This window comes from Carassius auratus, chromosome 3 (assembly GCF_003368295.1).
Source record: "Carassius auratus strain Wakin chromosome 3, ASM336829v1, whole genome shotgun sequence".
NCBI classification, from domain to species: domain Eukaryota; kingdom Metazoa; phylum Chordata; class Actinopteri; order Cypriniformes; family Cyprinidae; genus Carassius; species Carassius auratus.
In genome coordinates this window covers 14,052,612-14,075,515 of record NC_039245.1, presented here as the reverse complement: position 1 = coordinate 14,075,515, position 22,904 = coordinate 14,052,612, and the positions used below count along the sequence as shown (strand labels likewise).

Genomic DNA, 22,904 nt, shown 5'->3' with positions numbered 1-22,904 from the left:
TATAATAAGACAACATAATCGTTGTCGCTATTATAAAGTTTGTCAGATTGTCACCTACTGCACTAGCCACTCAGCTAAAGTCAAATAACACAGCATGAGCTACTTTGCATTGTTTTTGTAGCTAGGTTGGCAGAGTTAACTTATTCACCCCATAACGGCCGTTCAGCCCATCTCTAGAAAAACTTAAAATGATGCCATTTGATTATTTTAATTATTAATTAAAATGGCTACTTATGGCTGAGAGACAGAGTCGCCCACGACGAGTTACACGTTGGAACAGAGGTAGCTAACACATGATATTTGGGGAATAAAACCCGCCTTGCATTTTGAAAGCTGTATATTTTTGTTTAGCTGTATATTCAACGAAGTAGATATTTTCTCATGTTTCTAATTAATTTACAATATCATTAATATGCAATATTAATGGTGAGTGAATAATATGAATATCATATATATATATTATTAGGATGTTTTGTGTGAGTAATTTGGTAGTATAGTTTCATTTTCTTTTTTTTATGGGAAGTATCTCAGCAATGAGAGGTATTGCTGTTTGGTGTCATATTAAAGAGGGGTTTATGCTCTTTAAAACAAAGTAGCCTATACTTGCAATTGTAAACTAGTTTTTCTGCTGTCTGGTTAATTGGGAAAAAAACATTTCTTTTTAGAATTAGCAGAATTCTACATCCACATTCTATTGGGTTCTAAAGGATCACCTAGCTTTTATAACATGGAGCACATTGTCCATCTGGAAATCCTGCTCTTCAAGAATACAGGACTATATAACCAAAATGGATTCTTACTAAGTGTACTTTTAATAACTCTTCCAACAATTTAATTATTTCTGTCTCTCTGTCCTTCTCTATAGTCAAGCCAGGTTGAGTTAGCAGTGGAGGAGAGCACCTCTGATCACCAGGGAGTCAGTCAAGAGAGAGTGAGTACACTGGTCCATGACACTTAGTTCTCAGCTTTGTAGGGTTTTTTGGGAATAGAACGGTAGATTTGCATATCTACAGCGACCGCAAGATGGTGTACTGGTTGGTTGTGTTCGACCGATTGTGGTGGGCCAGTCTGAGCAAAAATGCCAGGGCCCTTTTTTGTCCCAGTCCAGCCCTGAGTAGGCCTATTATACACATTCATGAACGAGAAAGCTGTGTGAAGGTAACGGAAATGGAAAATCAGCCCCAAACCGATTAACCGAGGCGAGACTGATTCCTCACTCCGCGTCCCGTTATTCTGTTCGGGTCTGAAGCGTGCGTCCTCGCGTGAACGGGTGACCGAAGTGAGAAACAAGTGTTTGTGTTTTGTTAGTTAGTTTGTTTTTCGGTCATGGGCTTTCTGAAAGTTCTTCAGGACTGGTGTCGAGAAGTTTGTGAAGGTTACCCTGATGTTCTGGTCACAGACATGAGCTCTTCATTCACAGATGGACTGGCTTTCTGTGCGATCATCCACAGACACAGACCTGATCTACTGTAAGAATCAACACTGACTCGTGAGGCTTGAAACATTATATGCTGCATGATATGAGACTAAACTAGTTCAGTAGTAAAACTAATACACTTTATGACAATGTAAATTAATTAGTAATCACATTAAATACAAATACAGTCCGATGAAACACATGTCACCCATGTCTGGATCTTTCCTAAAAAGGTTTATGATGTTTGAATTTGCTTTTAGCCTCACCCCGGAGTTGGTTTATCCTCCACCTGTGCATAAAAGCATGATGGAAATAATATCATAATTTGAAAGAAGTGTTTATGCATTAATTGTAGTAGATTTGTATATGTGTGTGCTTCACGGTGGACATTGAGACGGGTTCAGTGCAGTGCAGTTATCCCTTCAGTCCTGCTCCTGATCACGACCTACCCGCAGATCACTCCCAGAACCACACCAGTGACACGGACGGAGAAAGAAGTGAGACTGAAGGGGACGAGGCGAATAATGGACGTCTCTCCACCTCATCAGAGACTGACATTCAAGAACCTCCCAAACCTGCTCCCACAATGAGGCAGAGCCTCAGGAACCTCCTCGCCCTGCCCCCAGATCACCAGATCATCACCCTGACAACGGTTAGAATCTTCATCTCTGTGTTACTATGTTACATTTACTATAGTTACAGTGTAAACATCATCAAACAGATGGGTTAAGATCTACGTTCTGATTGGATGAGACAGAACTACTTACACATTTACAGTAGCTATTTGGTGATTATTAGTGATTAATGCATTTATTTGAATTAAACTGAATGTTGTTGTTGTTGTTGTTGTTGTTCCACTCTCTTCCCAGCATGCACTGGCAATTAATAATGTCGTATTGTGTGACTTTTTGCCAGTTTAAAATTTTTTTTGTTTCATTACGAGAGCTTGCAGTTTCATTGTATTTTTTTTTTCTTGAGTCCTATTTATGAGCATCCATGTGAATAGGACAGAAAACTGATCCTGATAATTAGAAAACAGAATAACTGAAAATTAAATATATGAATATAGACCTTCAGAGACCAAACTAGACCCGAGTCCCAAATTCAGACCAAGAACCAGGATCTCCACCATAATGAACTGAAACTGAAAACATGGTACAGCTTCATTTCCCCTTTTAAAGATGTGTGATTTCTCTCTAATGTTAAACCTGTAGTTGAAGCGATTATCATTTTTATCTCATTAGTTAGTGTATGTGATTTTTAGTCAGTCAGAGAACCAGACAAACAGACATGTGAAGAGTCAGCTTGTGGTTGTGGGTTGTTATTTTTGTCTTTGCAGTCTTACAGGATATGGTTTGTGTGTGTGTGTGTTTGTGTGTGTGTGTGTGTGTGTGTGTGTGTGTGTCATCATCAGTTTGTCTCTGTTTTTCTCTTTCTCAAGACAAACCATTTCAGTTGTGAAAACTCAGTTGCACACAAACCCCAAACCTCATCCTCATTTCCCAGCATGCACCAGACTGCAGCTTCTGTTTATGGTTTCCCTCTCAGCAAAAAGAAGGTCAGACACAAACTATCTTTGTTACTTCATATTAATGGAAGGAGAACTTCATTTATAGTACGAGACAGTCTTAGAGAAAAAAAGAAAAATACTTTAATTGTATTATTATTTTGGTCAAATTCATAATTTCTTTCAAGTTTCAGTTAACATGCATAATTTCTCTGTATAATAATATTTAAAAACAATTTGTGGTTTCAATGATATGAAAAAAGTTATTTTACACATGATAAGCGTGTGATATTGATGGATGTTTGTGTTCTTCATCAGGGAGGAGGAGGAGGATCCAGAGGATGGGTGAGAAACACCTTCAGTTCAGTTCATCAGCAGCAGGTTTAAACGTCTTCAGATGTTCAAGAAATCCAGCCGTGACACTGAAAACACCAGCAGAAGAAAGAAGAAAAACAGCTGAAGAACAGAATAATGTTCAGGAAAGATAAACACCCATCAGGACAAACTCAACTCTTTCTACTCTTTTGTTTATCTTGAGACTTATATATCTGCATTTTCTAATTATTATTGTGATTATTATTATTATTATTATATGACACCCTTTTATAGTTCACCAGAAAAGTTTTTTCTTTTTAAACTAGGATTTTTGTGCCAGTTGATTTGGAAAATGTTCAATTAACATTTCTTCAACATAGAGGTTCTGTGTCTCATATATATATATATTAATCTGAAATAAAATTCATAATTTCAAGTAATTCTTTACTTGAAATTATTCAGTTTTGTGATTAAAGTTGTGTGAGTATTTTATGGCTAACTGGGAAAAGAGCTCTAACATAAGAGTTCCTCTATCCAAACTTTATTGGGGGTCTTTCAACGATTATATTTCTGCATGATTATTAGCCAAGTAAATGACAATATTATTATTAATATTATTTAATTGTACTACAGTAAATTAATGTTTAAATGGCAGACCTACATCACGTTTCACAGCTTTTACTGCTAAAAATTACATGGATGAAATGGATTTTCAGTACAGTGCTTCTTTAATTCAGTTTGAAGATGGTTTTTAATCTGCTCGAGACAGTCGGGTGTTTGAGTGCATTTATACACGTCCTCTTCAAGCCTGTCAGTGCTTGTTTTCATCGTGGCCTTTATTCTCCTATGCAAGATTTAATCATCATTTAAACAGGATTTTGTCACTGAAGATTTTATCAGAGACCGCTGCTTCACAACAAAATGGAAAAATACAGCAGATTTTGAATTATGTATATATAGACACTATAATCTTATTTTGCATGCCACTACAGTGTTGTCAGTGGATGGTAAAAATTGGAAACTAGCAAGTCAAAATAATCATTTTTTAAAGATTGCTAAGCATAAATTTAGTTTTTAGGAATAATAATACTATGGTTTCATAGTTTACAAATAAGCAATTTCTAAAATGAGATAAAAGCCCACCCTTTTATAGCTGAAAAAAATCTGGTCTGAACTAATGCATTAGCTAACATAACAAATTATATTGTATTGTAAAGTATTACAATTAATACTATTAGAAATTCAAAACCATAAAGTCTTACTTTTTAGAGAGAAAAAAAAACTACATTCCAGCTCTGGGTTTATTATATCTAATCTATATAGAAGGTGTTTATTGTATTTAAACTGGGTTTTATATAAAGACACACTTGGCTGTATTTAAAACTCGTCTCTAGAGAGTATAAAGATGTTTTTTTCATAAAGGGATGAATGTCTGTAGTGGAGCGGTTGTGTGAAAAGTCCTTATATGGCAATGATCTAGAGATTTAATATGCTAATTACCAAACACTACTGTTCATCTGCTTCCTTATCTACATCAGAAGAATTTATGAACAACTTCAGGCTCATATAATCTAGTGAATCTGTCAAGGTTTACTCTCAAACCAATGATTCTATTCAATTAAATAAGTCCATGTTCATGTTTACAAAAGAAAACACATACATTATCTTTCTGATCATTCTGATCATGTGATTTCATCAACCACAGTGTGTGTACGTGTCTATATAAAGACCTGCAGAAAGCTGTCATTTCTTATTTGAACTCCAGAAGGACAGATTGACTTACACAGAGAGACAGCAGCTCTCAGGTTTGACTTCATTGCTGAATATTCAGTTTGTTTTTAATTCCACCAATTTGATACATTCTGCAGCTAAATGCTTTTTAAACTAGCATAAGTAAAACTCAGAAATAGATCAATGTGCCTTGATATGTACAAATAGTGTTTGTAAAAACAAATGTTCTCTTTTATGTTAATGCATCATAATTTGTGTATGCATCACATTTCTAAACATTTCATAAGCTGTTGATGAAACTAATGTAGAAAAGGTTTATTTGCCTGTTGATGAGTGATGCTTCTGTAACTATGGCAAACATTTACAATTATTTTAAAGTGATGCCAAAATGTACAATAAAATGGTCATAGAACTTTAAAGGTAAATATGAAAATTTTAAAGGCATCCAATGATAAACAAAAAGAGAAGAGATTAGAGGGAATATTATACATCTTCTCCAATCATATATGCTGTCTCACAGTATTTACTTCTTAATTGTAGGTCACACATCAGTAATGGAACCGAATGCACATTTAAACCTGATTTTACTGGGGACCGCACAATCTGGAAAGAGTGCGTCAGGAAACACAATACTGGGACGACAAGCTTTTGTGACAAATGAAAGCTTTTCAGTCACACGAGATTTTGCTGTTGTATCCGAGACCGTCTTTGGGATTCCAGTCACTGTTTATGACACTCCAGGATTATATCAGAGTCAGATCAGTGATAATCAGATGTCACTCCAATATAAGAGTATTTTCCAGAAGTGTGAATCTTGTTCCTGTGTGTTTCTGCTGGTCATCAAAGCCGACAGATTCACTGAAGAAGAGAGAAGAACTGTGGAGAAGATTGAGAGATTTTTGGGACCACACCGCTTGAATAAAACCTGGATTCTCTTCACCAGAGGAGACGAACTAGATAGAGGAAACACGACAATAAAAGAATTTCTTGAGAGAAATGAAGCACTGAAGACACTTGAGAAGTATGATCAGAGATACCATGTGTTCAACAACATGAAGAAAGGACCAAGTGACCAGGTCAAGGTGCTGCTTGCTAAAATTATCCAAACATCATATCTGGTAAATGGTGGGTGATATTAAAAAACAAATATTAATTTAATATTTCATGTATCTTTTACTTTACCTCACCTCCCTATCAGAGTTGTTTGTTCTTTTGTGATGTCACGTCCCTGTTACTCTGAAAGCTGTGTGGACGGGACTGTGTGCAAGACAGCTGAAGATATTTTAGAGGAAATACGAGAAGTTTCTGTCCCTCCTTTGACAGCCTAAGCAACTTTCACTACAAAGGCCCAGAGAGGTAGTGAAAACATCATGAATGTAGTCAATTTTAATAGTGGTAGCCAGATGAGGCCAAAGTAAATCTTGGGGTGGCATACCAAAATAAAGAAAAAAGAAATTAAGGGTTTCCAATATTGACAAAAAAAAAGATATCCCTGGGACTCCTGGGATTTTATCGATAACGATAAATAGACAATATTTTGCTAATTGTCACCTTAATTGTGCTGATATGTTATTTCTGATTGTGCTGACAGATGACTCCTTAATTTTTTTTTTTTTTTACCTTAACATCATTTTTTCTAAAAGTGTGAACCATATTTTGGGTCAAATACTTGCATTTGGGCTGTTACCAAACAAATGCAATCAGTATCAACAAAACTAATCTTTGCAAAGCAGAGAAAACAGAAGTTGCATCTGAAGTGCCATTTAGATGTTTTTACACACTGTTTAAAGGGACAGTTCCCTTTCAAATTACATTTTGGTATGTTTTAGCTTACCTCAAAGGCATTCCAAGATGTAGGTTTCTTTGTTTCTGCAGTATTTCCCATTTTGATATTTTTAGGTCAAACCGTTCTTGTCTGTGACTCATATAATGGAGGTCTATGGTCAGCACCTCAAAGAGCATGCACAGAGAAGTCAATATTAAACAATTCCCCGTCGTAAGTACACATTAATGACCTAAGACACGAAACGAGCGGTTTGTGTAAGAAAACGAACAGTGTTTATATAGTTTTTACCTCTTGCAACCATATCCAACTGATCTTGAGGGCGTGCATGCTTCCTGTTGCGTGACGTCTGCGCAAGCGCGTAAAGCGCCGGAAGTGATCTCTCACATGTGCACGTCACTCATTGTTTAGCACCCCCCCCCCCAACACCACCACTTCTTAAACTATTGTGATTTTACATTCTGCATTTAAATTAATAGTATCCACTGCAAATACAGTGGTGGCTGTGGCCATCCCTTGGGGGCGCCTCTAAATGTAGTCCTTACTCCAGTGGTTTAACTGTAATTTTCTGATCTTCTTGTGAATGCGCATTGGAGATTGAAGTGGAAGTGAAGAAAATGTTGAATATAGTGAACAGAATTTTTTTGGCACGCAAAAAGCATTCCCGTCGCTACAGAAAATGACAATCGAATCGTGCAGTGGAGTAACATGGACTACTCCCACTGTGTTTTTACTACCTTTCTGGGCTCGTTGTAGATAATTTACTTGTAATATTCATATTAGAGTTTTCACATTATAGTTTTCAATAAAGTTTACATTTTAGATTTGGTAAACAATCAAATTCACTATTCAAACCAAGTCAACCAAATCAATACAATTAAACATCTTATCAAAACAGGAAAAATGCTAATATCATTTTAGCTTACATTCAGTCGATTCTCTGATATATCTCAGTGCAAGCTTTGTATACAACCAACTTACATCCTGTAGTGAACTCATAAGCATCTAAATGACTGCTTTCATCTCTTTTGTGTTTAATACAGCATCAGAAGGAGGGATGCTGCCCAGACGGACCACAACGTTCACAACCTTCACTCGCGATCTTGATAACCATTCAACTAGAAGGATTGTTCTTCTGGGTAAAACTGGTTTTGGCAAGAGTGCATCTGGAAACACAATACTGGGACAGAACGTGTTTAAATCTAAGCTTAGCTCAATTTCAGTAACCTGTCAATGTTCAGTCAATCAAGCCACTGTTTCAGGTAGATCTGTGTCTTTAGTTGATACTCCTGGATTGTTTGACACACGAGATGAGGAGAACACAGATGAGCAGGTGAAGAAAGAGATAGCGAGAAGTGTTTATTTGTCCAGTCCTGGACCTCACGCTTTTCTCATTGTTCTGCGTGCAACTGACAGATTCACTGAACATGAGCAGCAGATCCCTCAGATGATTGAGATGATGTTTGGTCAGGAGGTGTTAAAATACTCCATCATTCTCTTCACTCATGGAGATCAGCTGGTAGGAGAAACCATTGAGGATCTCATTAAGGAGAACAGTCAATTAAGACATCTAGTTCAAGAGTGTGGAGACAGATATCACGTCTTCAACAACAGAGATCAGAGAAACAGAGAGCAGGTGAATGATCTACTGCAGAAGATTGACACAATGATAGAGAAGAACGGAGGAGGACACTTCAGTAATCAGATGTTTCAAGATGCTCAGAGATACAGACAATTAGAAGAAGAGAGGAGAAAGAGTGAGGAGGGAAAACAACAAGAGGAGAAGGAAAGAGTCAGAGTTCACAATATCAGAGCAGAGAATACAGTTCAAATACGTGAAGTAGATAGACAGAGAGAGAAAGAATGGAGAAAACAACAACTAGAGATTGAAAGAGTCAGAATCGAAATGCAGAATATGAGAACAGAGTATGAAGCTCAGAGATCTGAAATGAAAAGTCTTAAAGCAGAGAGACAGAGAGAGGAAGAGTGGAGAAAACAACAAGAGGAGAATGAAAGAGTCAGATTACAGATAATCAGAGCAGAGTATGAAGCTAAAAGAATTGAGGCAGAGAGACAGAGAGAGGAAGAATGGAGAAAACAACAAGAGGAGAATGAAAGAGTCAGAGTCCAGAATATCAGAGCTGAGTATGAAGCTAAAAGAATTGAGGCAGAGAGACAGAGAGAGGAAGAATGGAGAAAACAACAAGAGGAGAATGAAAGAGTCAGAGTCCAGAATATCAGAGCTGAGTATGAAGCTAAAAGAATTGAGGCAGAGAGACAGAGAGAGGAAGAATGGAGAAAACAACAAGAGGAGAATGAAAGAGTCAGAGTCCAGAATATCAGAGCTGAGTATGAAGCTAAAAGAATTGAGGCAGAGAGACAGAGAGAGGAAGAATGGAGAAAACAACAAGAGGAGAATGAAAGAGTCAGATTACAGATAATCAGAGCTGAGTATGAAGCTAAAAGAATTGAGGCAGAGAGACAGAGAGAGGAAGAATGGAGAAAACAACAAGAGATTGAGAGAGGCCAAATGTTACACAGATCACAAAGTAACACTGAATTTGAAGAATTTTATAGGCAATATGAGCGTAGGTTCAGTTTTTCAGCTTTTATATCTGGTAAGAAACATACTGGTATTGGTGCAGTTGTTGGTGGCATTCTTGGTGTAGCACTTGGAGCTATTGCTGGGCCTGCCGGTATAGCTTTTGGTGGAGCTGTTGGAACAGCTATTGCTGGGCCTGTTGGTACAGCTGTTGGTGGAGTTGCTGGTGCAGCTGTTGGTGGAGCTGTTGGTACAATATTTAGTAGATTTCAATGAATAACGTGGAACAAATTCTCATGAAAAGAGAAAAGACCAGAGAAATAAGTAAAAACATCTTCTTTAATGAAGGAACCTTTAGGGACGTAACCCACTAATAAAATAAAATAGCTAGACTGTCCCCCCAGTATTTGATATTTGTGATACTACAGATTATGCAGAACTCACTTTTTAGGATGACAAAAGTTTTAAAAGTTAAATTTTTAGACTCGTCTTCTGCAGTGCTCTACAAATTCTCATCAATGTCCAAATGAGTGAGATGGCCAATCAAATCAAATAAGGCAGGACTTTACACAAAAGATTAGCATGAATTCCAACATGACACTTGGTTTTAATGGGGGAAGAGTGTGTGGTAAGGTGTGGGTAGCTAAACAGTTTACATTCGACTGCTTTAAGACAGAAATGTTTAACGACTGAAAGTAAATCCCAAAGTATAATTCATTTGTCTATGTGTACATGATCACGTAGCCTTTGAAGCAGGGGCAGACTTAACCAATAAATGAGGTAAGTGGCCACTTAGGACCCCGACATATTTGGCAAACGCTCCAGTATTTATATTCTAGATAACACATAGTGCTGAGTTCTGCAAGCTTGTGAATCCTCTCGTTATAACAGTGTGTAGATGCGATGTAAATAACAGATTGATTGTGCAGTGAAAACAGCTTCACTGATTTATTAACAGAACATCTTGAGATCTCAGTGAACTGAAGTGAATGACAGCTTTAAGTGACTGTAGTGGGAGCGCTCTTTGTGCACTTTCTAGGCTGTATAATCATGTCTGTCTCAGAACAGATGTATTAACCTCAGATTAACCTCAGAGAAGAAAGCATTGTTTCATGTCATGATTATATTTGTCTTGGTGTTTCAAAATGACTCGCTTGTGCACTTTGTTGCATGTTAGGTTTAGAAGTTGTTAAGAGGTAAACAACCTATAAACTATGAGAGAGATAGAGATAGAGACAGAGAGAGAGAGAAATAAGGGTTAGGCGTAATAGAGCACATAGTTATTGTTTTGTGGGCCCATTCCTGAAATTTGCTAAAAGCCCCCAAATCACCAAGTCCACCCGTTTCAAAGTTTAATTAATTTATCAATATTTCTCTTAGTTCAGAGTCTGTTCTATATTTCTACAGATGTTATGACCAATAAAAAATTATTTTTACTCTTTTAAATTAAAATAAAGCAGCAATATCTTAAAACTCCCACTCAAACGCTTGTCGATGCGGCCGTTGTTGTTGCAGACTGCGCTATGTTGTTGCTGGTGTCGTTCCGTCTCTTTAGTTTAATTTATGAAACAACGGCCCGGGCCAGTGGTGCTACCTTGTGGAACAACTCAATAGTGCAAAACAAATTTAATGTGCTCATGTGACCTGCGCTACAAAGTACACATAATTACAAAAATCGGTTGGTGCACATACAGTATGTGTGTACTATTCTGATGACCAAATTTGTCACGCACTGTAGGCATATGCTAGCTTACACGTAAAAAGTATACTTTGGCCTGAATGATCAGTAATGCTAAATATTAAACTTTTATCAATGAGATTTTATTTATTATTATTTAATAAATAAAAGTAGCCGATTTCATTTACATAATTAAATTACATAATGAAATTCATAACTGAATGTGATTAGACAATAAACAGTTAGCATTTTTGACATATCGGACACAGATGTGTGCATATTTAAAATGAACTATTATTTGCAAATAGCTTACATTGATTACCTGCTCAACTACAGTTAAATGATTATCATTAAAAACTAAATGGCGCAGTCTGAAAGGTCTAACTCAATTTGACATAATGACATCATTATCACATGGAAAATCTGATTGGTTCTCTTTTGTATCAGCAGCCAATGAGTTCACTGCTCAACATTCAAATACTTGGCTAGTGTTTGCTGTAGCAGTTGCAGCATACTTCAGAACTCCACCTTCCCCAGCTCCACCTGTATAGATCTGCTATGAGGTGATTCATGTATGCTTTATGGAGTTTATTCATATATGTTAAATGTGCAGCAGCAGTATTTCCTACATGCTCACAGCAGTATGTTGTGGATGTATTGTCTCAGCAGCAGCAGAGTATCATATATATTCCGCCAAGACCAAATACATTAACATTAACATTTCTTAAACATAAAAAAAGAGTTAAATGTCTTTATGCTTATAAGATTTAAAATATTTGAAGAGATTTAGAAATTTTATTCCTTTTTGTTTTTTGTTGAAATTACTTTGTTGTTGTTGTTGTTGTTTTTAATTTCATATCTCGAATCTCATTTTTCATTTGTTAATTATTCTGCAGCATCTGTTAAACCATTTAACCTGCCATTAGTTAATTTGATTATTAATCTAGTTTGAAAGTTTGTATGATTTTCTCTGACTGATTTCTATATCTCGTGATGCTTTTAACCAACTTTTTGCACTGCCTGAAACAAATGAAATAAATATCTATGAATTCAAAGTGCGTATTTCCTCTGAAATAAATGTCTCCTAATTTAAGAATATTTAAACATTTACACTGGAAAACATTATGCACATTTATAACAGAGACAAATGTTATTTAATGGAAAACTCCTTTTGTTGTTTAACATTATTGTCCCGATTAGGAGAAACTAGTTTTGCAGCAGTAGGTCACAACACATACAGACAATACATCATCTACAGACGTATGAAAGTAATACTTAAAACCACAATCAAATTAAGAATTCATCAAACTACTATCCACTGAATCAGAATAACCTTTAAAACATTTTGTTCTTCTGATGCTCTGAGGGCATTCATTGAAATTCCTTCAGCAAAGGATGGTCCAAATTAATTAAAATTGAAAGTGCTTTCATTAAAACTGGTAATGATAAATTACTCTACATGTTCATATTAATAGCCCATGTATTGATAAATCACCCCCCCCCCATCACACACGTCATGGACTTAGGACCTATTGTTTATTTTTCTGAGGTAAATAATATTACATGAATTGTAACTATTCACAAGCTGTTTTATTTACAGTATAGGCTAATGCTTGGAAATGCATTTTACATAATGACATAATTTTTGTTTTCAATTTGAATTATTTCTCCATTTAAAGCATTCTAAAGATATACAGTATTTATCATTGATGATCATCGTCCCCACAGATCTTAGGATAGTTTGATTAACAAGTTAACATTTCAATGGATGCATATTGTTTTTTTTTTTGTTTTTTTTTTTTTTTGAACAAAGTATATTCGCTTATGATTTGAGAGATAAACCGGTAAAAATTGTTTTGCGCAGTGATGTACGTGTGTGATGTACGTTAAGCTTTTCATTTAAACATATTTTTACCATTGTGGTTTAAAAACAAATGTAACTGTTCAGGGAAATTAAGCGGTGGGGCAGAATTCATTTTGGCAAATGCCCGCATTCAACTCAGGCCAATGTGTTCTAATGTCTCCTTGTCCACACACTCATTTGAGTCTTAAACAAACATTAATAGTTAAATATAAAGATTTTAAAGGGATAGTTCACCCAAAGATGCTGTCAAAATAGTCATCATTTACTCAGCCTCAAGTTTCTCTAAACCTGTATGAACCTCCTTGTTCTCCTCCAAATAAAAGAAGACATTTTGAAGAATGGTCGCAACTCTAAAGTTTCTGGTCCACATTGACTTCAGTAGTGTATTTTGTTTTTCATACTAAAGAAGTCATGGAGGCCAAGAAACTGTTGGGTTACCAGGATTGTTCCAAATAAATAATTTTACATTCAACAGCAGAAGGAAACCCTTACAGGTTTAGAACAATGAGAGACCTTTAATTTTTGGGAGAGCTATTCCCCTAAAATAGCTTAATTTAGCTGCTGTTAAAATATGTCAATAATGTTAATGAAACATTAGAGAGAAAATCACTCGCTGTCCTTGACCTAATCACTTTTGTAAAATAAACAAGAATTAATTTATATTAAATTTATACAGTAAAGACTATACAGTTTATTTGTATAATTATTTTATACAATACAATTTATTATTCAGTGCTTTAAGTGTTTCAAGTAAGTCTATTTGTATTAAGTATAAGCTTGATTTTATTTATGCTAGTATTTATTTATTAAATTATTAAATGATTTATTATACTGAAAAGGGTAACAAGAATTATAACATTTCAATGCATCAGGTAAGGTAAGGTAAGGTCATTTATTTATAAAGCACAGTTAAAAACAACAGGTAGTTGACCAATGTGCTGTACAATTTGAAAACATACAAAAGCAAATGTGCAAAACATTTACACAATACTATACAAATATCTAGCTACTCTCATAAAACAAACAATAAACTTACTCAGCTATTTGATTTAGACAGGAAAGCAAGAGAAAAAAGATGATTTTTTAAGAAAGTTTTAAAAGATACCACTGTGGAGGCAGTTCTAATATGCGAAGGCAGACTTTTCCAGAGTTTCAGTGCCAACACAGAAAAAGAACGATAGCCCCAAAGTTTGCGTCTAGTTCATGGGACAATTAACATTTTCTGGTCAGAGGACCTAAGTGATCTTGATGGAGAGTATATCTGCAATACTGTAGATCTGAGAGATAAGGTGGTGCCAGACCATTTAGAGATTTAAAAACAAACAACAAAATCTTAAAATCAATTCTATAGCGGATAGGCAACCAATGTAAAGAAAACAAAATCGGAGTGATATGGCTCCGCTTCCGAGATCCTGTCAGCAATCTAGCTGCGGCATTTTGAACAATTTGCGAACGTCTCAAAGTCAACTGATTAATTCCTGCATACAAAGCATTACAGTAGTCTAAACGTGAGTTCACAAAAGCATGCATTACTCTCTCTAGATCCTCAAATGACAAAAATGACTTGACTTTTGTTAGGGTTCTTAATTGAAAGAAGCTTGATCTCACAACAGCATTTACTTGTTTGTCAAATTTTAGGGAGTCATCAAAAATTACCCCCAGTTTTTCACCATGGATTTACAATAAATAGATAAAGAACCTAAATCAACCCAGGGTGACTCAGATACATTAGAGGGTGCAAACACAACAATCTCAGTTTTACCTTCATTTAGATGCAGAAAATTTGCAGCCAGCCAAATTTTCAAATCATTCAGAAATGTTAAAAGAGGCCCTAATGAATGATTATCATGCATTTTTACAGGCATATACAGTATATCTGTGTATCATCTGCGTAGCAGTGAAATTATATTTTGTGTTTTTTAAAAATAGCACCAATTGGAAGCATATATAATGAAAAAAAATGGGTCCCAAGATGGACCCTTGAGGTATCCCACATTTAAGAGGGGCAGACGAAGATGTAAATTCCCCCATGGTAACTGAGAAACTTTTGTTTGTTAAATACCAGTTTAAAACAACACCTAGCATCCCTACCAACCTCTCTAGCTGTGAGATAAGAATCTCGTGGTCTATAGTATCAAATGCCGCGCTCAAATCAAGTAACACCAAAACTGCTGCCTTTCCAGAATCTACAGTCAATAAAATATCATTAAGAACTTTTAAAAGTGCAGATTCTGTACTGTGATGTTTCCTAAAGCAAGACTGAAATTCTTCAACAATCAAATTTTCATTTAAAAAAGATTACAATTGAATAAGAACTGCTTTCTCTAGTATCTTTGAGAGAAATTACAATTTTGAAATAGGTCTAAAATTATTTAACTCATTTGAGTTCAGACTAGTATTTTTAATTAAAGGCTGCACCATAGCATGTTTAAAAATATCAGGCACAGATCCTGATACCAAACAGCTAATTATTATATTTAAAAAACTAGGACCAACTGTAACAAAAGCCTGTTTTATTATCTTCGATGAGACTATATCAAGTGGGGAGTCTGATGGCCTTAACTGATCTACTATTTTTTTAAACTAGGAAAATCAAGAGCATCAAAGTGATCAAACACCACAGGAACAGATGGTGCAGCTGTGATATCATAAATAGCCCAAGGAATTTTTTCAATTTTTTCAAAAAAGAAACTTTTGAAATTTTCACACATATCCATTGAAATATCCCGCATAATTACATTGAACGGATTTATAATAGAGTTTATAGTACTAAATAGTACTCTTGGTCTAAAACAGTTTCTCTCAATAATGTTAATGACGCTAGTATTTATCCTACGACATAGGCGTACACCTGGAAGAGGTTTATCAGTCTGGCATGGAAAAAAAACCCAAAAATAACTGGTTTGTGGTCAGAAAAGACAGCATCACAAACATCCGCATAACATACAGAAATGCCATATGACAAAACCAGATCCAGTGTGTCCATGCTCATGTGTAGGATCATTTACAGATTACACAAGATTAAAAGAGTCAATGCAGTGCTTTAAGTGGGCCGGTACGCACCGGTACTCAGTACCGCCACTTCCAAATATAGCTCTTGAGCGTACCGCCACCTCTCCGTGCGCCCAGAACGTGCTTTTAGCGTACCGGTACGCTCATTTGGACATCTGTTTTAATAAAGGTTTTAATCTTTTACCTGCACTGCCGATTTTCAGAGCGCCCTTCACAATGCAAGCTTCCTAATTCATCCCATCAAGAGCAGAAACGTCTCGGTTACGTATGGTAACCCTCGTTCCCTGAAGGAGGGAACGGAGACGCCACGTCGGTGACCGATGAATATGGGATATCGCTTCGGGACCAATCTACTTCGAGTGTAAACTAAACGAGCCAATGCACATTGGCATGCAATTATTGCATCCAGCTGCCGCTGATCACTGCGTGAGTATAAGATGGCAGCAGGTGCAATGCATACCAGTTTTTCGCTGAGGAGCCAAGCCGGGAACCCGGCAGCTAAGCGGCGGTACAGCAACCATGGCGACGGGACGTGGCGTCTCCGTTCCCTCCTTCAGGGAACGAGGGTTACCATACGTATCCGAGACGTTCCCTTTCAGTCGGTCACTCTCAACGCCACAACGGTGACCGACGAATATGGGATCCCTATCAAAGCACCATGGGTGCTGCCCCTTCAATTGCCCTGTGCGAGCCGCCTGCGCCCCTATTAGGTGTAGGCCGGGGCTCAGAACAAGTAGCTTCACTCACCATTGTCAAAGCACTACCTCACTGGGGGAGACTGGATAACACTGGGAAAACGTACCCGGTCCACTTGGAGCCGGGACGCTGCGGAAGCCCCATCCTTCCCGAAGGAGGTCTCGGAGGAAAATACACATATAGCATCCGTTTAGGAGTATACGAAGAAATTTGAGGTGATTAAAACCCTCTTGGGAAGGCAGAAGTCTGCCGGGGAAACAATGGCTCTGAGGCTATACCGTGGACTATACACATATGAGTACCGCTTAGGTCTCAATATGGAGCCCAGCCTTCCATGGTTCTCACGGATTTGGAGCGCAGACCACCTTGTCAGTTGATGTACACAACGGTCGCCGTGTTGTCCGTTCGGACCAGCACATGCTTACCTCGTAAGTGACCTTTGAGACGGTTCAAGGCAAGGTGCACTGCTAACAACTCTAGGCAATTGATGTGCCACTGCAGCTGTGGGCCCGTCCAAACCCCTGAGAATGCATGCCCGTAGTACGTGGCCCCCCAGCCGGTGGTGGAGGCATCCGTGTAAACCACAGCATGCCTGGAGATCTGCTCTAGGGGCACCCCTGCCCTGAGAAACGCAAGATCGGCCCACGGGGTGAGGGTTTGGCGACAGGCCGGTATAACTTGGACCCGGTGAGTGCTGCGCTTCCACGCCCACCTCGGGACTCGGCCATAAAGCCAGTGCTGGAGCGGTCTCATATGTAACAGGCCGAGCGGTGTAAGTGCCGCTGCAGCCGCCATATGCCCCAGGAGCCTCTGAAAAAATTTCAGTGGGACCGCTGTCCTGCCCTTGAATGTATTCAAGCAGGCCAGCACCGACCGCGCACGTTCCTCTGTGAGGCGTGCTGTCTGTTCGACCGAATCCAACTCCATACCGAGAAAAAAGATCCTCTGCGTCGGCAAGAGTTTGCTCTTTTCCCAGTTGACCCGAAGGCCCAACAGGCTGAGGTGCCGGAGCACCAGGTCCCTGTGCTCGCACAACTGATCCCGAGATTGTGCTAGTATCAGCCAATCGTCTAGATAGTTGAGAATACGAACACCCTGCTCTCTGAGGGGAACAAGAGCCGCCTCCGTGACTTTCGTGAAGACACGGGGAGACTGGGACAGCCGGAAGGGCAGGACCTTGTACTGGTATGCCCGTCCTTCGAACACAAACCACAGAAAAGGTCTGTGGCGCGGAAGGATCGACACATGAAAGAACGCGTCCTTCAGGTCGATCGCTGCAAACCAATCTCGGGGACGGACGCACCTGAAAATGCATTTCTGTGTCAACATTTTGAACTGTAGCCGATGAAGGGCCCGGTTCAAAACTCATAGATCCAAGATCGGTCTTAACCCACCGCTTTTCTTGGGTACAATGAGGTACGGGCTGTAAAGCCCCGTCCTCATCTCGGTTGGAGGGACCGGCTCTATCGCGGCCTTCGCCAGTAGGACTGCGATCTCTTTCTGCAAGACAGGGGCATCGGACGCTTTCACTGTAGTGTAGCAGACACCGCAGAGCTTGGGGGGAAGCCGGGCAATCTGAATCGCATAGCCGAGGCTGATGGTTCGCAGAAGCCAGCGAGACGGGCTGGGTAGCGCTGACCAGGTGCCTAAGAACCGTACAAGCGGGACCAGCGGAACCACAGCCGTACCCGCAGTGGGGCAGCGAGGTGGAACACAAGGACCCAACTCGGGCGGCTTGTGAGCAGGCCGGAGTGTGGTGTGAGTGTGGGGTGCAGGGCTCACCTGGTTCCACGGTTTGGCAGAGGGTGCGTGAGTAGGGCCTTTGTTGACGCTCTCGAACCGCCCGCTGCTGCCATCTTGCGAAGGAGGAGGATGAGTGAGGTCCGGTGCTTGGCCGTCCGCAACTCTCCGTGCCCTCCTGGGACCCAGAGAGGGAGGAAACTACTCTCCTGTCGAGATTTTCAGATTCTCCGCCTGGCCCTCCTCCAGGGGAGGGAGAGGTGCCTTCACCATCCCCCAGAAAGCAGCTACCTCTCTCTGGGTCACCCGTCCCAGGGCCTCTTGCTCTTCTGCTCACCGCCAAGTTTGACGGGGGCCGGGATGGGAGGGGCATCCCTCGGCGACGAGCAGGCTGGGGCACTGCCGGCGGGTGGGTGGAGATAGCAGCAGCTGCCCGCCGGGGCAGGATGTGTCGGATCTCCTCAGTCTGCTTCTGGGCAGCTGAGACTTGCTGGGCCAAGATCTCGACTGCGTCGCCGAAGAGGCCGGTCTGGGACACGGGCATTGAGAAACCGGACCTTGTCGGTGTCCCTCATGTCTGCCAGACTCAGCCACAGATGGCACTCCTGTACCACTAATGTGGACATCGCACGACCCAGTGAACTCGCGGTGACCTTCGTCGCTCGAAGCGCAAGGTCAGTGGCGGTTCAGAGCTCTTCCAGAAGCGCTGGATCGTGACCACCCTCATGCAGGTCTTTCAGTGCCTTAGCCTGGTGCACCTGCAGTAACGCCATAGCGTGTAAGGCGGAAGCAGCTTCCCCGCAAGCCACATAAGCACTGCCGGTCAGACCAGACGAGTGCCTACAGGCCCGGGAAGGGAGCACCGGGTCTCCACGCCAGGAGGCGGCGGACACCGGCTGGTTTCTGGCAGTAAAAGGTGCCATCCACGACTTGGTGAGCTCATCATGCACTTTCGGAAAGAAAGGCACTGGGGTGGGGCGCTGAGAACCAGCGCGCGCCACCCCGAGACATCAATCATCCAGCCATGAGGGCTCGGGATGCGGTGGGGGATTCCACTCGAGCCCTACCCTCTCGGCGGCCTGGAAAAGACTGAAGTGACTGCAGGTCAGACTCAAGCTAATGAAGTAATGCAGCTCTTTCAGGTAGGGTGACCAGACGTCCTGAAAATTTCGGGACAGTGCCGAAATCTAAACTGTTTTCCCGACTCCCGAATCTGGCCCTAATTGTCCCGAAAATTATACTAAAGCAAAATCTTGAGTTTTTATTGTCTGATAAACATTAAAAACTGTCTGCGGAAGTTGAGTCGTCCTTCAGCCAGCCCCCTCCGGCTGCTCATTGGCTGCAGCATCTTTTTTCTAAGTTCTAAAAAAATACCGTAGGCGGCCAGGCACAAATTTAGATATTCATTTATCTAATTAATCTATAGCCTATGCACAACGACAATATGATCTTTTTGTCCCCTTTTTGTTTTAAAGCTTGATAAAGAGAGCGCAAGTTGCTGCAGCTGCGAGGAGGACAGTGATGCACGCGTACAGGAGATTATAGGCTACGAAGTCTAATATCATAAGCCCCCCATCCCGTCACCCAAGACCACGGACACCCCCCCCTCCCCCCGTTAATAAAATAGGCTATAATAGAGTACCGGCACCTCTTTTGGGCCACTTAAAGCACTGTACATAACAAAAAAATCTGAAACACTGCGAAATCCGAAATCTCTGAGAGTCTGCATTTTCCCATCACGTGACCTGTTCAAGCGAAGCCGAAATATTTATCGTTTTGCGGGAATGAGACAATCTGAATCATGTCATCTTCAAGCGCCACAGCAGAGACAACAGGTAAATCACGTGTATATTATTTGTTAAGAAATATTGCCGACATCTGTTTGCTGGTAGCTTACTATTTTACTTTTGTTTCGTGGTGACTGATCGCAGTTTTAACTAAAACTGAACATAATCCTGTTAGTTCCCATTTTAAATCGCCTTTTAGAGTATGGTAGGTCTATATTGTTTTGAAAATTCCGTTGAAACATGGAAGGGCATTTTTTTAACAACAATTTGTTGTTTTATATAATGTAGTTGATATCAGCACATGAAGTAGCCTAGCCTAGCCTATTGCATTCTGCCATAGAACAGACAGATAGGCCTACCAAAATAATCTAATTTCTTGAGTTTCTAAAACATAAGTGAGTGCTTTAAAGCTTTTCCTGCTTTGATTTGGCCTGTGTTTTCAAACGTTTTACATTCTTTAGATTCGGGTGATGTTCAGACAAGGAAAAGAAGTGGTAGTTTTGATTTCAAACATCCAAATAGTAAGTATATTACACAACACAAAGTGTCTTTATTCATACGGATTTAATAGATGTTTATTTTAGAACAATCATGTTAAAAACCACAAATTGGTACAAATATCAACTTTTTTTGCAGTGTCTCTGAGAAGGATGGTGCTTGTGGGAAAGACTGGAGCTGGTAAAAGTTCCTCAGGAAACACCATCCTGGGCAGAAAAGCTTTCAGAGCCACACAGAGTGCTTCATCTGTTACTAAAGAGTGCTGTAAAGAGACTGGAGAGGTGGCTGACCGTCAGCTGATGCTGGTGGATTGTCCAGGGATCTTTGATACGTCCCTCTCAGAGAAAGAACTCATAAAGGAGATGAGTAAATGCATAAACATGACAGCTCCTGGACCTCACGCCATCATCCTGGTCATCAAGCCTGGACCATTCACAAAAGAAGAGAAGCTCTCTGTGGAGAAGATCAGAGCCGTCTTTGGAGAAGCAGCAGATAAACACACGATCATCCTCTTCACCCACGGTGATAAACTCTCAGAAAGCATCGAGAAGACGCTGAATGAAGCGCAAGATGATTTAAAACATCTCATACAATTATGCGGTGGACGGTATCATGTGTTTGACAACACAAGAGTTTGTGATCGCAAACAGGTTTTGGAGTTCCTAGAGAAGGTTGATAACATGTTGCTCACGAATGAGGATAAATATTACACCAGTCCTATGTTTCAGCATGTGGAAGAAATGCTGAAAGACAAAGAGGAAGAGCTCAGAAAAGAATACAGTCAGCTGATACAGCAACTAACGGCCACGTTTAACGAAGAAAAGACCCAACTGGAGGAGACCATTAAACACCTGAAAGAATCTGGGCAGGAAAAAGACCAGAAAATAAAAGAGTTGGATGAGCAACTGAAAAAGAAAGACACACATTTTAAGGAGTTTTTGCGTTTTTATAAGCAGAAATGCAGAGCTGCGAGACAAGAGGTGGAAGAGACACAAGTGAAAGAGAACATCCCAGAGATCAGAAGACAACTCCAAAAGCTTCGTGTCTGAGATATTAATGAGAGCTCACTGACTGCCAGTAATCTTCAGTATCATTCTTTTTCTCTCTTGTATAAAGTCATATGAATGATTTTTGCTATACAGTTTAGTATACCGATTTTCATTACAGTTTTTCTGAATTGCTCAAACACATTTCTTGAAACCATCAATCATTTTCTCAAAACCTTAAACACAAATCCAAACCTTCAAACTAAATTCACAGAACCCCTGACTTAAAATCTCAAAATCAAACAAAGCTTTCAAATCATATACACATCAGTCAATAATATACACACTACAGATCATTCATTAGACACTACAACAGAAAATATAGAACACAATGTCCAGTGCATGTAGTTACAAAAAACTGTTCATTGTAAATAGTAAATATTTTGCAATACTGTAAAAAAACAAAAAACAAGAAAGACCTAAGTTTGGTGAATATATATATATACACGTACTGTAAAATAAAGTGCAACCGGTTTATTTGACAAACCAACCGAGAGATTTATTTAAAAAATTGGTCTAGGCATTTGAGAATTTGGTTCAGAGAATAGGTTTTAGTGTCTTAGCAAAAGCATTAATTTATCCAGTGGGTTCTCTCATATTTGGATGTAGTCCTGGTTATGCATGGTGTCAGTAGTGCGTTTACTTGTTTACCCGTCATCACAAACTCGTAACTAACTTAACGGCTATCTGTCTTCTGTGAAATGTTTTGTTTGAAAAATGTGCCAGTTTTTTTATGTCTGAAAAAAATATATAAAATAGTCAAATCATGTGTCATTTTTATGTAATGACTTTCACTTTTTGTGTGCAGGATACATTTTTGATACAAATGTGTCTAAATACTTTCTGGCGCCTCTCTCTTTGTGTGTGTTTGTGCATACAGACTTTGGTGACTGCAGCTTAAGGCCTATTCACAAAACTTTTGATTAAACTAAATAAGATTATAGAATAAAATATTGCAACAGTGCATAGTAAAACTAAGAAGCATAGCATTATGATAGTAGAATGATGAGCTTCTCTGCTGGTGAACTGGTGTAAATAATTAATAAATAAACAATTTTCAGATGTTGGTGCAGTTTGTGGTGGGAATGTTTGCACAGGATTTCATGTTTTTAATGAGTAATGTGAGACAAATTATCATGGCTACTGGTCTAAGAGTCCTGAAATCACATTCTGACTCAGATGCAATGTTTTAAAAAGGGTAGGCATTAGGGTGTACTCACACTAGGCACGGTTGCCATGAACCGGGCCCGAGTACGATTGCCCCCCCTCCCCACTCCCCCTCTGGCCT

At 39.4% G+C, this 22,904-nt stretch overlaps 2 protein-coding genes across 2 annotated transcripts; both read left to right on the top strand.

Annotated features, from left to right (window-relative positions):
- Positions 1-5,011: 5,011 nt before the first annotated feature.
- On the top strand, positions 5,012-9,614 carry LOC113054878 (golgin subfamily A member 6-like protein 4). Its single transcript, XM_026220660.1, has 3 exons — positions 5,012-5,044; positions 5,511-6,095; positions 7,797-9,614. The coding sequence occupies exons 2-3, from the start codon at positions 5,525-5,527 to the stop codon at positions 9,569-9,571; spliced, it is 2,346 nt and encodes a 781-aa protein (XP_026076445.1). The 5' UTR covers positions 5,012-5,044; positions 5,511-5,524; the 3' UTR covers positions 9,572-9,614.
- A 10,314-nt stretch (positions 9,615-19,928) lies between these two features.
- LOC113055312 (GTPase IMAP family member 7-like) lies at positions 19,929-22,688 on the top strand. Its single transcript, XM_026221535.1, has 2 exons — positions 19,929-20,593; positions 20,709-22,688. Coding segments are annotated over exons 1-2 (912 nt in total). The 5' UTR covers positions 19,929-20,592; the 3' UTR covers positions 21,620-22,688.
- Positions 22,689-22,904: the final 216 nt, after the last annotated feature.

Bases quoted from the DNA above. Each gene is read 5' to 3' on its own strand.
- LOC113054878 (XM_026220660.1), top strand. From the start codon at position 5,525: ATGGAACCGAATGCACATTTAAACCTGATTTTACTGGGGACCGCACAA. The intron at 6,096-7,796 runs GTGGGTGATATT...TGTTTAATACAG, and splicing joins AACATCATATCTGGTAAATG to CATCAGAAGGAGGGATGCTG.